Genomic DNA, 12,953 nt, shown 5'->3' on the forward strand with positions numbered 1-12,953 from the left:
TTTATAAAGATAAAAAATCTGGAATATCTAACTCTGCTTTTACTGCCGATTCCCCAAAGCCATCCCTAGAAGTCCATTTGGGGTGAGAGTTGGAAATACTACATGCTCAAGCATTTAAAAGGGAAAGAAATTATGTGCAATGATGTCATTCAAACACATTGTGATAAGGGTAATAGAATGAGCAAGTAGAATAAATCATTAGCACAGCTTAAATGCTTCATTTGATGTTTTAACACTAAGGAGAAAAATCTATCATTTTTGCAAGCTTTGAAAAAATTAATAGACCTGTTGCTCTTAGTGAACTGTTTAAAAAATGTCAGATACTATAAAAATCAGTTAAACTATAAAGAGCAAATTATTAGATTTTAATTCTGTTTTAAATTCATATGCCTGTGCATGAAGAGGGGAAAGTACTTGTTTAAAGACATTTCAGACTATTTTGTCTTTATATAAACTTCCAGTTCAGTTTGGGGATACATATGTAATGTAGATGTTGCATCCAGCTACCCCAGGAGCATTTTGATTTTTTTGGCAGTCATTCATTCAAATATCTTTAAAGTGTTTGTTTGTTTGTTTGGGTTTTTAAAATAATTTTTGAAAAACAAGTTTGTGTAAGTGAAGAAACATTGTACAGGACTTGGGGGTAGGAGGAGATCACCCCCCGAACCCAAACTGGATTTCTGCAGTGACTGTGTATAAAAGCTGGGCATGGCTGAATATGCAGAAAGTTGATAGCTTTGTGTGTGTGTGTGGAAATGAAACTGGGCAAGATTGATGGAGGTTTGCTTAGACATAGGAAGAGGTGATGCAGACACCTCTTTTTCTATGAAATGTATGCAAACCCAGCATAGGTCAGATAAAATCCTGGATTTTTATAGCCACCTTGGACGGTGGAGAAGGTCAACATAATAGTGTGTTGTGCTCCCAGACTGAATCGCAACTCCTTACATTATACATTTACATGTTATTGAAGCATTTACTGCAGGCTGCTTTATTTGTTGTCTGGTTGGAGATGCTCCTTCACCCCACTCACCTCACTTGTTTTCCCCACAGGCTGCGAGAACACCACCGCGCTGCAATTAAGGTGATTCGTAGGATGCAGTATTTTGTGGCAAAGAAAAAGTTTCAGGTAAATTGTGAATAGAAAGTTCGTTTTCTGAATAAACCCTTTTGTTCTCCTGATTCATTGTTTCTTTTAGAAACTTAAGAGAGACTAACACAATTCATTTCAGTAATCATGAGCTACACCCGCTATTCTCTTCCTCCTTCAATAGGGTGGTTGTTTAGCAGAAGGTTATTCAACTGTGGACACACTGGAAATAGGCTAAACTCCTGAAATGCAGTCTGAATTAAAATGTTATTTTCTGCTAATGGACTTGACCCTTAACCCTGTGTTATCGCTGTCTCTTTCTCGCAGTGCAAACATTCTCGTATGTCTCCATTAATTCTGAGCTGTATGTTACTCTCATGCCGAGTCAGTAGGATTAGAGATTAAAATACTAGCTCAGCCTTGTTTCAGTCTCTCACTCAATGATAATGAAGTCCTGATAAGAAACTGGGGTGGAAATTTGTTAGTGTATTGGAAGATTTCTCCTTCCTTTTCCCTTCTCCCCTCTGTGTGGATAAATCTCCTTCCCAGTTTGTGAGATACTGGTCCTCTTTACCCCTCTAGCCCTGACTGACATACATCTCCTGTGTGCCGCTTCACTTCCTGTGATGTTACAATACCATAAGCATTTAACAGTAGCTAATTAACCTTGTTGCCTCATCTGAATAAAAAATTCTGACTGCACACTTTCTAAGAATGCGGTTTCTAAATCAATTTCATTAATCCAGTAAAAATACATGTGTTGACAGCCTTCTCCTTGATTTAAACCAGGTGAATATCTATATATATATAGATAGATATATGTATGTATATATATATATAAGAAATATATTACTTTATGTAAAATTGATTAATAAGGGACAGTCCCTGGAGAAGAGGCTTCACAACTGAAAATGCAAAGAAACAGAGAGGCTTAACTGCCTACATCCATTTACATATATGACCTCGGCACTAGTGCTTGTGACAGGCTAAAATGTTTTCCTACCCTTAATTTATACCCCCCAAAAAAGGGGAATGTCCTTTTTCCTTCAAATATTTCAAGGGTGCAAAGTTTGGGATCAAAACAAAGATGATGATGATGATGATGACGACAACTTCAGAAGTGTGATTCTGAGTTCCTCATTGAGATTTAGAAGCACTGCCTGAATTCTTTAGCAATTTTCTGCGTTGCATCTTTTTATTTTTGCTAAAATTCATGAGCTAATTTATGGCTTAGGTTGACTGACCTTTTCAGAAATTTGATTATGTGTGATATATTCAGACTGTTCACCATTAAGGCAGAAATCTCCCATGTCTGGGGATTTCTTGGAGGTAGCACTTTCAGAAAGTTTCTTCTAGCACATCTCACCTGTTACTCTTATTAGACTAATATTAAGACAGACTGGACTACTTGAAAATAACCTCTGTAGCCATTTTGTTGCTCATTAACACTTGCTGGCCAGCACTTTTAACTTGGCAAGGGACATGACCCATTCCAGTGCTGTGTCTACAGCTCTTCAGTGAAAAACTGCCCAAACGTGGACAGTTACATTAAACTTTAATTTATTCTCATTCTAAAACCTAATTGTGATCCTTTGCTCTATGGTAATTACTGAATCATTGCTCTCACAAATTTATATCATAAAATATTTGCTGTGTTATTAACTAAACTGCTTAAAACCAAGAAATCTACCTATTATATATCTACCTCCCAAGTGGTATTTGTCTAAAACAGATTTTGAAAATGCCTGAACGCAACACTATCCACCTGGCAACTGAACGGAACTCCCCTGTGGCAGATGACTTGATAGAAGCTGAAAAAGCATTTGACTGAATAGAATGGGACTATTCAGTTCATACTTAAAACTTGTTTGCACTCAGTATCCTGGTTGCTAATCTGGCTTCTCAGTTGTACTCTCACTTTCACATCTGCAAAAGACCTGGTCCTGGCCATCTACAAAATGCCTCAACAAGGTTGTCTCTCATCCTTCGTTAGTAGCCTTTCTCCTTCCTGAGATACCAATATAAGCTGTTACTAAAGAACTAAAAATGTCAGTTAAGCTGAAGTGAAATGTAGCTGAAGTCGCTCCCGTTTCTGTCAGAAGCAGGATCTTCCAGTAGGAAGGTATGGGGGATATCCGATACATCTCCATCATTTCTGAATGCAAGGTTATGACTGAGTTTAAAAATTTGGAGAGCACCAATGGTAAAGTTTTCAAAAGCACCTAAGTAACTTAATGCACAAAGTCACCTTGAAATTCAAGCCACAAGGTGCTTTTTGAAAATCTCTCCTGTAATTAAGAGATAACCACTGTCATTATTCTTTCCTCACGTTTTTTAAATCTGCTTTCTTCTATTGTATGCACATAAAATACTCAGAAGAAGTTAAAATGTTTAAATAAGTGCCAAGTAATGACTCTACAGTTTCTAGTAACTAGTCCAACATAATATCAGGTATTAAGGTAAAGCAGAAGGTGCATTTTGAAATGTGACTCTCAGCCTGCGTAGCTGTTTTCTGATAGATATTTGCCTTCTAATATTTTTGTGTTTACTTGAAATGTATCTTCCTACAAGAAAATTCAGATATTTTTTCTGTAGCTATTGAAAAAAATCTGAATAATTTCAGGTGAAGTTCATTGGTTATGCTTAAAATAAGATGGAACATAAGTAATTGCAAGACCAGCACTTAAAAGGAGTATTTTTTAGGGATACATCTGAAGCTTTTGTGGAGGGGAAGCATAGGAAGAAGGAGAGGAAAATTTTGCAAAGTAGGTCCCAGCATGAAGCCGGTATAGTTTTTAAACTGTACCAGCTGCTTGCAGGATACACCTGTATGCCTAAATTTGTATAGATAGGGGTTTGGGTTTTTTTAAGAGCTTAATTAATAACAGGTGGTAATGGCACCACAAGGATAAAAGTGAGTTAGAAAGAAGACACTTCCTGCTTAAAAGTAAATAAATAAATAAAGAGAAGCTAAACAGGGATACAAAGAAATTTCAAAAGACATGAAAAGCAATTATGTGTGAAGCGTCACACATGGGCATCATTTCCTCTTTTAAAGAAGGGGAGAAGTTTATGGGCTACTTTAAAGTCCATGTTTGAATGCAGTCCATATGACAATGTCCATGTAAGAAGCCAGTATAATATTATAAAGAATTAATACCTTTTTTTTAATGGATGCGTTTATTCTCTTGTGAAGTCTGTAGGACTGTTTCAAATTGCGTAGGAAGGATCATCTTCTACTAGGAGTCAACACAAGTCCTGTGCATCAGTTAAGGTGAATGGCTCATGGTTAAGGAAGGATTCTGTAGATTATAGGGATAGCAGTACTTAGAAATTAATTTATCTTATATATTAGTTATAAATCAAATGTCTTGGGTACAGTCTGACCCTACAGCTGAATTTCAGAAAGAAAATCACTATACTCAGTTATTCCGCTAGCTGGATTCATGAATAAATAATCTTTGTCTTTCCATTAGGAAAGTTTCTAAATGTCACACATGGATACAACTGTGTTATCTCTCACAGATCCAAGGACCAGGGATTTGGTCTGATTTACCATTGTCATTTTGAAATAGGTTTTTTTCCTCTTCCCACAGAAATTCTTCCTGTTGAGTAAATCAGTTTCCTTCTAAAACATGTTTTAAACTTGTGTTATGTTTTTCACCATGGTAAATATCCTATACATAGTGTGAACTAAAAATACCGGTTGGAGTTCCATTGATGACGTGAGTAACTGTTGCCTGGTTTATTACAATTCCACTGGAAAATCTTGCATTTATAGTCTTAATCATTCATCTTCTTATGTAATTCATTTGTCATGGTATGAATCCCGAATTGTGTGTGTAATCTTTTCTAATCTCTGTACTGGGCTGTGCCAAACAATGTGGTTCAAAGTGTCCTGTGCTTCAAAGGATGTTCTACCCGTTTTATTTGACTGTTATTTGTTTACATTTCCCAGAAATACCCCTTGTACAGATTCCCCTCTCTCTTTCCTGGGTCTGCCTCCCTGCGCATGCAATCGTGCACATTTAATATTTGACTTTGGCTTTTGTGCCTTTTGCAAACTCTCATGTATGATGGGGCATCATTTAAGAAGATTTTTGCCATGAGTATTGTTTAATTAGCAGAGGGACAAAAGTAAAAAAGTAGTTAAAGAAAGCTGTGGGCCTGGCTTCTACTTTTGTTCTATCAATGCCCATCTATTCCTACTGGAGGTTTTTTTCCTTTTACAAAACTATTATGTTGTCATCATTAAGAGCATTTTCTCTAGAAATATCAGCTTTCAATATGAAGTAATTACAGAATAATCAGTACTGACTATTAATACCCTGTCCTACTCAGAAATTAAACTTCATTCATAAATTCTATTTACTCCAAGTTTTCAGTTCTTGTTTTAGAGAGAAAGAAGCAGCCCAGTAAATGAAAAACAGGCAGGGACATACCTCCTCTTTCTACTGTCAGACGCCTGCATCAGAGTACGAGGACAGCAGTGGAAAGCTTGGCATCTCTGTTCTTACTGAACAGCTTTTCTGAACCTGGAGTTTTCAAGCTGATCTTGCAGATTTCTCTCTTGCTTATTTATAGTACAAAAATAATCCAAGAATTCTTTTTTTTTTAAATATCATTATGTTTACAGTACTAGTCCATGGAAAGACTTATGGGCATATGCCATCGTTGAATCATATTTCTTTCTTTGTGGATGTTAGTTATGATTTATATGTGTATAAGCAGTCGGTCAGGGTTCTTGAGAATTCTTCTTTGGTTAGATTGAAGCAATTCCCATTCTTGTTTAGCCTCCACTAGGGAGTATCTCACATTCACTCAAGCTTTGCAGTTGGCTTTGGGGAATCTGGCAGACTGAAATATAATTTGTTTGATGAAGTGATGTTATTAAAGTGACTGATATTATTAAAGTAGCAATTATAAAGTAATGATTCCTAAAATGCAGGAGCTACCTCCCAGGCAGGGGCAGGGGACTGCATGAAGGTGCCATAGCCTGGTTTTTATATTGTATCCCACTTTCCTTTGGCTTAAAAAAATAAGGTATCTGGGGCATGGAACTGAGGAAAACCTGCAGCATATGAAATAAGGTTAAGCAGTGCAGAGACATCTCCTGCTGAAGTGCAGGTGACAAAATATTTCTGAGATCTCAAATGGGATGCAGATTCTGGTATGTTAGAAGCTACCACTGTAAATTCTTTTTCTTGTTCTCGAAAGATGCAAAAAAGGAAAAGTTGCAACTCGGTGTTACCAAGGTTTTAACCAAACCTTGAAAATTATATACACAGTATCCACAGACAGCATAATCAATGAGTCAGAAATACAGAATCACAGAATAAGTTGGAAGGAACCTTCAAAGGTCACCTAGTCCAACCCTCCTGCAATGAGCAGAGACATCTTCAACTAGATCAGCTTGCTCAGAGCCCTGTCCAGCCTGGCCTTGAATGTCTCCAGGGATGAGGCATCTACCACCTCACTGGGCAACCTGTGCTGGTGTTTCACCACCCTCATTGTAAAAAATTTGTTCTGCATGGGCAGTCTGAATCTCCCCTCTTTTAGTTTAAAACCATTACTCCTTGAAAGACATTTGGACCTGCAGTAACAAAAAGGTGGATGAAATCAGAACTGTCATGATTACTCCTCAAAAAATGTATGACCATAGCAACAATAAAAGTATTTCAAATATTTACACAGTGTTAAAAGGGTTTAAAAGAACTTACTGTCTACTCTTGGAAAAAATCTATATTGCCACAGACTATTCCTACATCCTTGTGGCTTAAAGGCATGGTTTTTTGTTTTTTATTTTACAGCAAGCCAGAAAGCCCTATGATGTCCGAGATGTTATTGAGCAGTATTCTCAGGGTCACCTCAACCTGATGGTGCGAATCAAGGAGTTACAGAGGAGGTATGTCAGTAAAGTTTGGTGTCTGTATCTGTAAACAGCAGCAGAGAGATACTCGTAAATAAGTCAGTGATTGGGACCGGGAATCAAAAGCTGAGAGGATTACGGGTGTCATGTTGGTAGGACTGTGCAAAGTTGTGGAATATAAAATGGCGTTCAAGTAAAGTTTTCACACGGGAAGGAAAAGGCAAAGAGCTTAAAAATCTGATGATTGGGACTTAAACTTTTCATTATACTTACATGTATTGATTCAGTCCCTGCTAGCTTTGACTATACACTGTAATCCCTATATGTTACGGACTGTATTATACGTGAAATACCTGCTGTGGTGGAATTGCACTTAAGAGCAAACTAAGAGTGATAGATGCAACAAGTGAGCTGTGAAAGAACAAGGAAAAGAAGAAACAATGCTGTTTGTGTGGAAAAGCAATGAGCACGGTAACACTTCACAGTGCTTAAAGAAGCTAAAGACCAATCTAAGTCTAATCTCATTTTGTTTAGTTTTGTTTTGTTTTTTTATTTCAAGCTATTCTTAGCCCAAAGCAACTTACAGGCCAAACCAGGACTGCTTGAATTTCGCTTTGCTTTTTTGTGAAAAGGTCTTTCCCCTCCAGGTACAGAAGGTGAAGATGCTGGTTCAGGCTGATACAATAAAAACTAAAAATGATTATTTTTGTTGTATAGGTTGGACCAATCCATAGGGAAGCCATCTCTTTTTATCTCTGTCTCAGGTAAGTTAATATGAAGTATGTGTCTAAAGTTAATTTGCTGAAGATGTAATTAATGGAAAATACTTGTTAAAATAGTTCTTATTTTGTTGCCAAACTTTTAAACAGTGCCAATCAGTTGCGGTCTGAAGTTTAGGCAACCACAATAATATTTAATCATCAACAACTTTAAAATAGGGTTGTTCTTATTTAGATATTTGAAGCACCTACTTTCACTGAAGTTTTCAAAATATTGTCTCTAATCTCTCCGAGACTTACCATATTTTCAATAAAATGGTATGCAATGATTACAGAGTTCTTATGAAATAAGTAATACTCACATAGAGCTTCAATACCTTTGAAAAGAGACTGGAAAAGGAGCAGGAAGTACTAAGTTTGTTTGTGGGTCTGGCTAATCAAAACTGTCTGTTAATGTAATTTTTCAATATTGTCCATACAGTATTGGGGGGGCGGGAAGAAGGAGGATAAAATGTTAGCAAATGCATTGTTCAAATTGGCTGTAGAGTCTTTTGCATAGTGGCAGATTTTTTTTTAATGGCAATTAAAACATATTGACTAAATTGGGAACAGTTTTGTTCTCCCAGGTTAAAGCATAAAACTAAGGTTGAAAGTGCCTTAAACATAAGGGCTCTTAAAAGTCATGGCATGGGTAATGCTATAAAAAGAAACAAAAAGCCTTTTTTAAGCAATAGAACTACCCTGGCAAAGGTGTTTAGTTACACTGTGTTGGTGGGCTAGTTAAACACACCCTTTTGTGGCTTGCTGCTATTTTGTTATACTACCATATATTAATTTGAAAATGTTTCTTGTTCCACAGAAAAAAGCAAAGATCGAGGGAATAACACGATTGGTGCCAGGCTGAACAGAGTAGAGGACAAGGTAAGCCTCAGTTCGGCTGGCAGTGAATTGGGATACGGTCTGTGATGGAACAGTGCTTGTTTCATAGGATGTGGGGAAAAATACAGTTTAAAATAGCGTTGAATTTGAACCTAGCTTTTCCAGGTGTTGGAGCTTAATTTTTGTTGTCGATTGCACTTCTGGTTCTTTCTTGTCATTTTAACAGAATAAGAAAAAAACAGACTTTAATTGATTTCAGTCTCTTTTGGGACTCGTTTGGGTTTTGATTCTTAGTTGTATATATTACACATGTCTCAATGCTCTACTTCCTTCCTCCACAATAGATAAAAGGCTGTGTTCCTTTAATACCTCAGTATTTTACACTCCGTAAGATTTCCCTTTGATCCTTGCTCTGTTGTTTATATAACTCCACCTACAATTCCTTAGAGAGAGGGAGAGCAAACCTTGTTCTGTCCTGGTTTTCATTCATTATGACAAATGGATTTTCTCTTTTCAAGCGACATGAAGCCAGAAAAAAATCAGAAAAGTTCTATAATCTTAAATTAACAGTTAAGTGCTTTGTAACCCTTTATTTCAATAGTCACAAGCTGGCTGTGCTTGAAAAATTAGATGACAGGTAGAGGTTATGTAGCCATTAGAAAACATACATTTGCCTGTATTGGTATTGAGCAAAGAATGGGAGAGTTAAGGGAAATGGTTTGAAGCCTTTACTGGTCTCTTATAGTGATTTGGTGAGGGGGTGAAAGAATTCCTTTACCTTAGGATTATTTCACTCATGTATCTAAACTGTTCATTTGGTATTAAGGAGTGACATTTTTTCTTGTCAAAAAGAGGTTTCAGATTGTTTCTTCCACAACTGGAAGTATGTGATAACATAATGAAGAATTTGTTCTGAAGAAATATCCAGCAAATATTCTGCAAACCAAAAGAGGTGTGAGCAACAGATCCCAAAGGACACAAATTGAACACCCTGTCTGTATTGATTCACTTGCGAAATATGCGTTCCTTACACATTTCTCCTTAAAAACTTAAATGATAGTACTCAGAACTATACTTTAATCTATTGGAAGTAAATGGTATTTTAAAGGTAACAGGTGCCTTTTGGCATATGGGGTGACACACAGAAAGGGTGAAGTAGAAGGTAGGAAGGTACAGTGCATTTTGCACGAAGAAGAATCACTGTGCAGTGCTCGCTTGGATCTGTGGCTGGTAAATGTTGTTAAACATGGAAGCCCTTTCCAGAAAGTTTGGAATACGTTTATTTATTTTCTCTCCATAATGTCAACTAAAAGTGTGGAACACTAAAAAAGGTCTTGTGACTTGTGACAAAGAGCAACGACTTTTCAGTTTGGACAAATAATTCTCAAATGACAGCTAAAATAGCTTCTTAGTGCTATTTGTAAAATCTCCAACGAGCCTGGGAAAGCTTTAGTGTTGTACTGGCTCAAAGATAAGCTGTTTGCCGGTTATTAATTGCTCTTTTTACATCCTTACAAATAAGTACACCGTGAATTTACAGTGGCTGTTGTTTTATGTCTTGTAGTGGGACTGTAAAACACTCCCTGTTTAATTTTAGTATAGCTGGGTTAAATTTTAGCCTTGTTTTAAGTAACAGACCCTTCTTTCTTTGCCGTTGCATGAGGTCATCTGTGGTTTCAGAGTTGTATGTTATCTGCCCTATACAGCTAGTCCTATCTGCAGGAATTTTATCTGAAAGTGGCTGAAAGGCTAAAAATAGAGAATTTCGGTTGGATTCAGCAAATAGTGGTATACATAACAACACACAGGCAATGCTGAAATCCCATTTTTGCTGCAGATGGTTGCCAAAAGCAAGTTTTTTGGTATTTTTGCTCTCAGAGATTGGCCTTCTCATTCTCATAAGGCATACAGTACATGATATGCTTTCAGCATACAACTAAATCCTTTCCGAGCTGAGCACTATATAAAGGATATTTACATCAACTGTTTTTTAAGGTGACTGCATCTTTTAAACAGTTGCATCTAATTTGGTTTGTGAATTAGTTTTGAGTCATGGGCTTCTGAAGGAGAGATTTTCAGTGCTGCAGGCTCGTGTCAGCATCTGACCACCTTTTGTGCATTTCAAAAATGCCTGTTATGTCATTTTAAAATGAGCCATAGCCTTCTGAAATTACGTGGACACTCCTGCAGCAAGAAGTTTCACGGTACTTCCCACAACACAGAAATAAGCCGAGTTCTTCTAATAGATCTTTCTCAGATGATGGTTAGCATGCTTGTTGCAGCAGGAGGCTGGTGTACAGTTGTCAGGAAGTCTGTGTTAAAGCAGAAAGAGAAGAAACCCTGACCTTTCATTTTTTCAGCATTCGGATGCTTCTGCCTATGGGTGTCTGCTGTCAGCACAGGAGCTGCTGCTTGCCCGTCACAGAGGCAGAATCCAATTTTATGTGTATTCCTATAGGCTTTTGTGGAGGTGGATTGTAACTGGAGAAGCTTTTGCGAATAAAGTTAATTCTGCCTTCTAGAGTATTTCATTGTGTTTCAGGGATATCATGTCAGTTTTGCAAAGCTCTTGTACATGTGGCACAAGCAAACATGCTCTAAAGTAGTTACATTTATACAGCCCTAAAATTACATTTGGCCCTTTGAAGGCAACCGTGAGGCTGATGTGGCCCCTGGTGAAAATGAGTTTGACACCCCTGCTCTAGAGGCACACGTGTGACTGGCTGTACAGAAGGAATGGAACCTGAAAGGGACATTTTAAAAATAAAATGCTCAAACAGCAGTATCTTGACAGGAATTATGATTTCCAAGTATTGAAAACAGCAAAAAATAGCATTTTCTTCTTTTAAATTTAGGAACGTGTTTACTAGGGAGGCGGGAGGAGTCTGTAGAGTCTAGTCATCTTGTGCACTGAGTGAAACTTTTACCTTGTAATATATACAGTTTGTGATAATGTAACTAAAGATTGTTTTCTAATATGCAAAAGCCAGAGGGATGAATCACTCTTGCAGGAGCCTTCCTCCCCAAACGATTTTTTTGTTTTGGCCACCTGAAAAGGTGGTTTTGTAAATGTAACTAGAAACTGCACAAACCTGATAGGCCTTCGTGAAAAGAAGTTACAGTCCAACATGTAGTCACAGCACATTTTTGCTTTGCCATTGTTCCCTGTTGCTTGCAGAGCTGAGGGTAGCAAATGCCATGTTCCTCTAAAGGTGTTTTGCCACGTGCGGGCAGTCACAGCACCCACCGTGCCCGCAGCCTGTCTGTCAGTACACCAGCCAGCTTTGGTCCAGGGGCCATGGAACTACTGGTGTGCGGTGCCCGGGCTGAGCTCACAAACCCCGCTCAGCAGCAAAGGTCTAAGTGTGTGCATGTGTGTACTCCGGTCCAGTCCCTCAGAGAATGTTGTTGAGCAGGATTACAGCAGCAAATCAATTCATTTGCGGTGACCAGCCTTCTCTCTTTTTATCCTGAAACGTCTGTGAATGACTAGTCAGCCTACCCTCAAGAAACCTGGCCACTGCTGGCTTGCTACCAAAGTCAAAATCAAAACCGGTTTTTGCAGAGAGGCACAGCTGCTAATCCTCACGCAGGGATCGCTGCGTGCCGGTGGTTTAGTGCTGGGTGTGCCTGGTCAGGAGCAAGCCCGCAGTGCACTCCAGAACCTCTGTGTGCCACATCTCCACTTTTCTTTTCACTGCTTTAATTTTAGCTTGCCTATAAATAACTGTAGTGCTAATTTTTTATAATAAATTGATCTGTTCTTTTTCAGCCTTTTACCGACCACTGATTTAGATATAACAGGCACAGCTTGCATTGTTCAGGTAGTCAGCCAGACTTGGTGCTTGGCTGCCATAAGATAATTCAGTCTTAAATACAGGCACTGCATTAAATCATCGGGAATTTATAGTTAGGGCTAAAAGCAGTGGTCCCTGGACTCTCGTCAAGCTTTTGTGCCTACATATCAGGCTTCCCCAGATGTCTGTAGGTCCTGCCTGTGGACCTCCCAGAGTAGAGATTTACAAAAAAAGTTTAGAAATAATTCTGAACAGTAGACATTATGTTCTATTCTCTGTTATTTTAAAAATAGGACTTAACCTTCTGCAATGATTCGGACACTTTAAATTCTCCCTTTTAAGAACAGTTTTAGCAATCCAAAGCAATTTTATGGGTGTCCCGTATACTCAGAATTATTCCTGTACCTGACAGTAAGTACAGATTTATTATCAGTATTACCAAGGTCACAATTAACATCTTATAGTAGTCTTTTTCAGCTACATGGAACAGTAGGAGTGATGCTATCTACTGCTACGTTTTAAGTTGTAGAGATTTAAATGGAGATTTCTGTTTAAATGCAAGGTATGTAGCAGTGAAGCATGTGTCTTTCAATGTGAGT

At 37.9% G+C, this 12,953-nt stretch overlaps 1 protein-coding gene across 5 annotated transcripts in view; it reads left to right on the forward strand.

The window, feature by feature from the left end:
- Window positions 1-12,953, forward strand: part of KCNQ1 (potassium voltage-gated channel subfamily Q member 1) — a 352,862-nt gene that overhangs the window by 239,586 nt on the left and 100,323 nt on the right. For all 5 annotated transcript variants that reach the window (XM_065065175.1, XM_065065177.1, XM_065065176.1 and 2 more), the window contains 4 exons: window positions 1,054-1,129; window positions 6,901-6,995; window positions 7,677-7,723; window positions 8,538-8,599. In XM_065065175.1, coding sequence (XP_064921247.1) covers window positions 1,054-1,129; window positions 6,901-6,995; window positions 7,677-7,723; window positions 8,538-8,599 — 280 coding nt within the window. The remainder of the gene's footprint in view (window positions 1-1,053; window positions 1,130-6,900; window positions 6,996-7,676; window positions 7,724-8,537; window positions 8,600-12,953) is intronic.

This window comes from Columba livia, chromosome 5, assembly GCF_036013475.1.
Source record: "Columba livia isolate bColLiv1 breed racing homer chromosome 5, bColLiv1.pat.W.v2, whole genome shotgun sequence".
NCBI lineage: Eukaryota > Metazoa > Chordata > Aves > Columbiformes > Columbidae > Columba > Columba livia.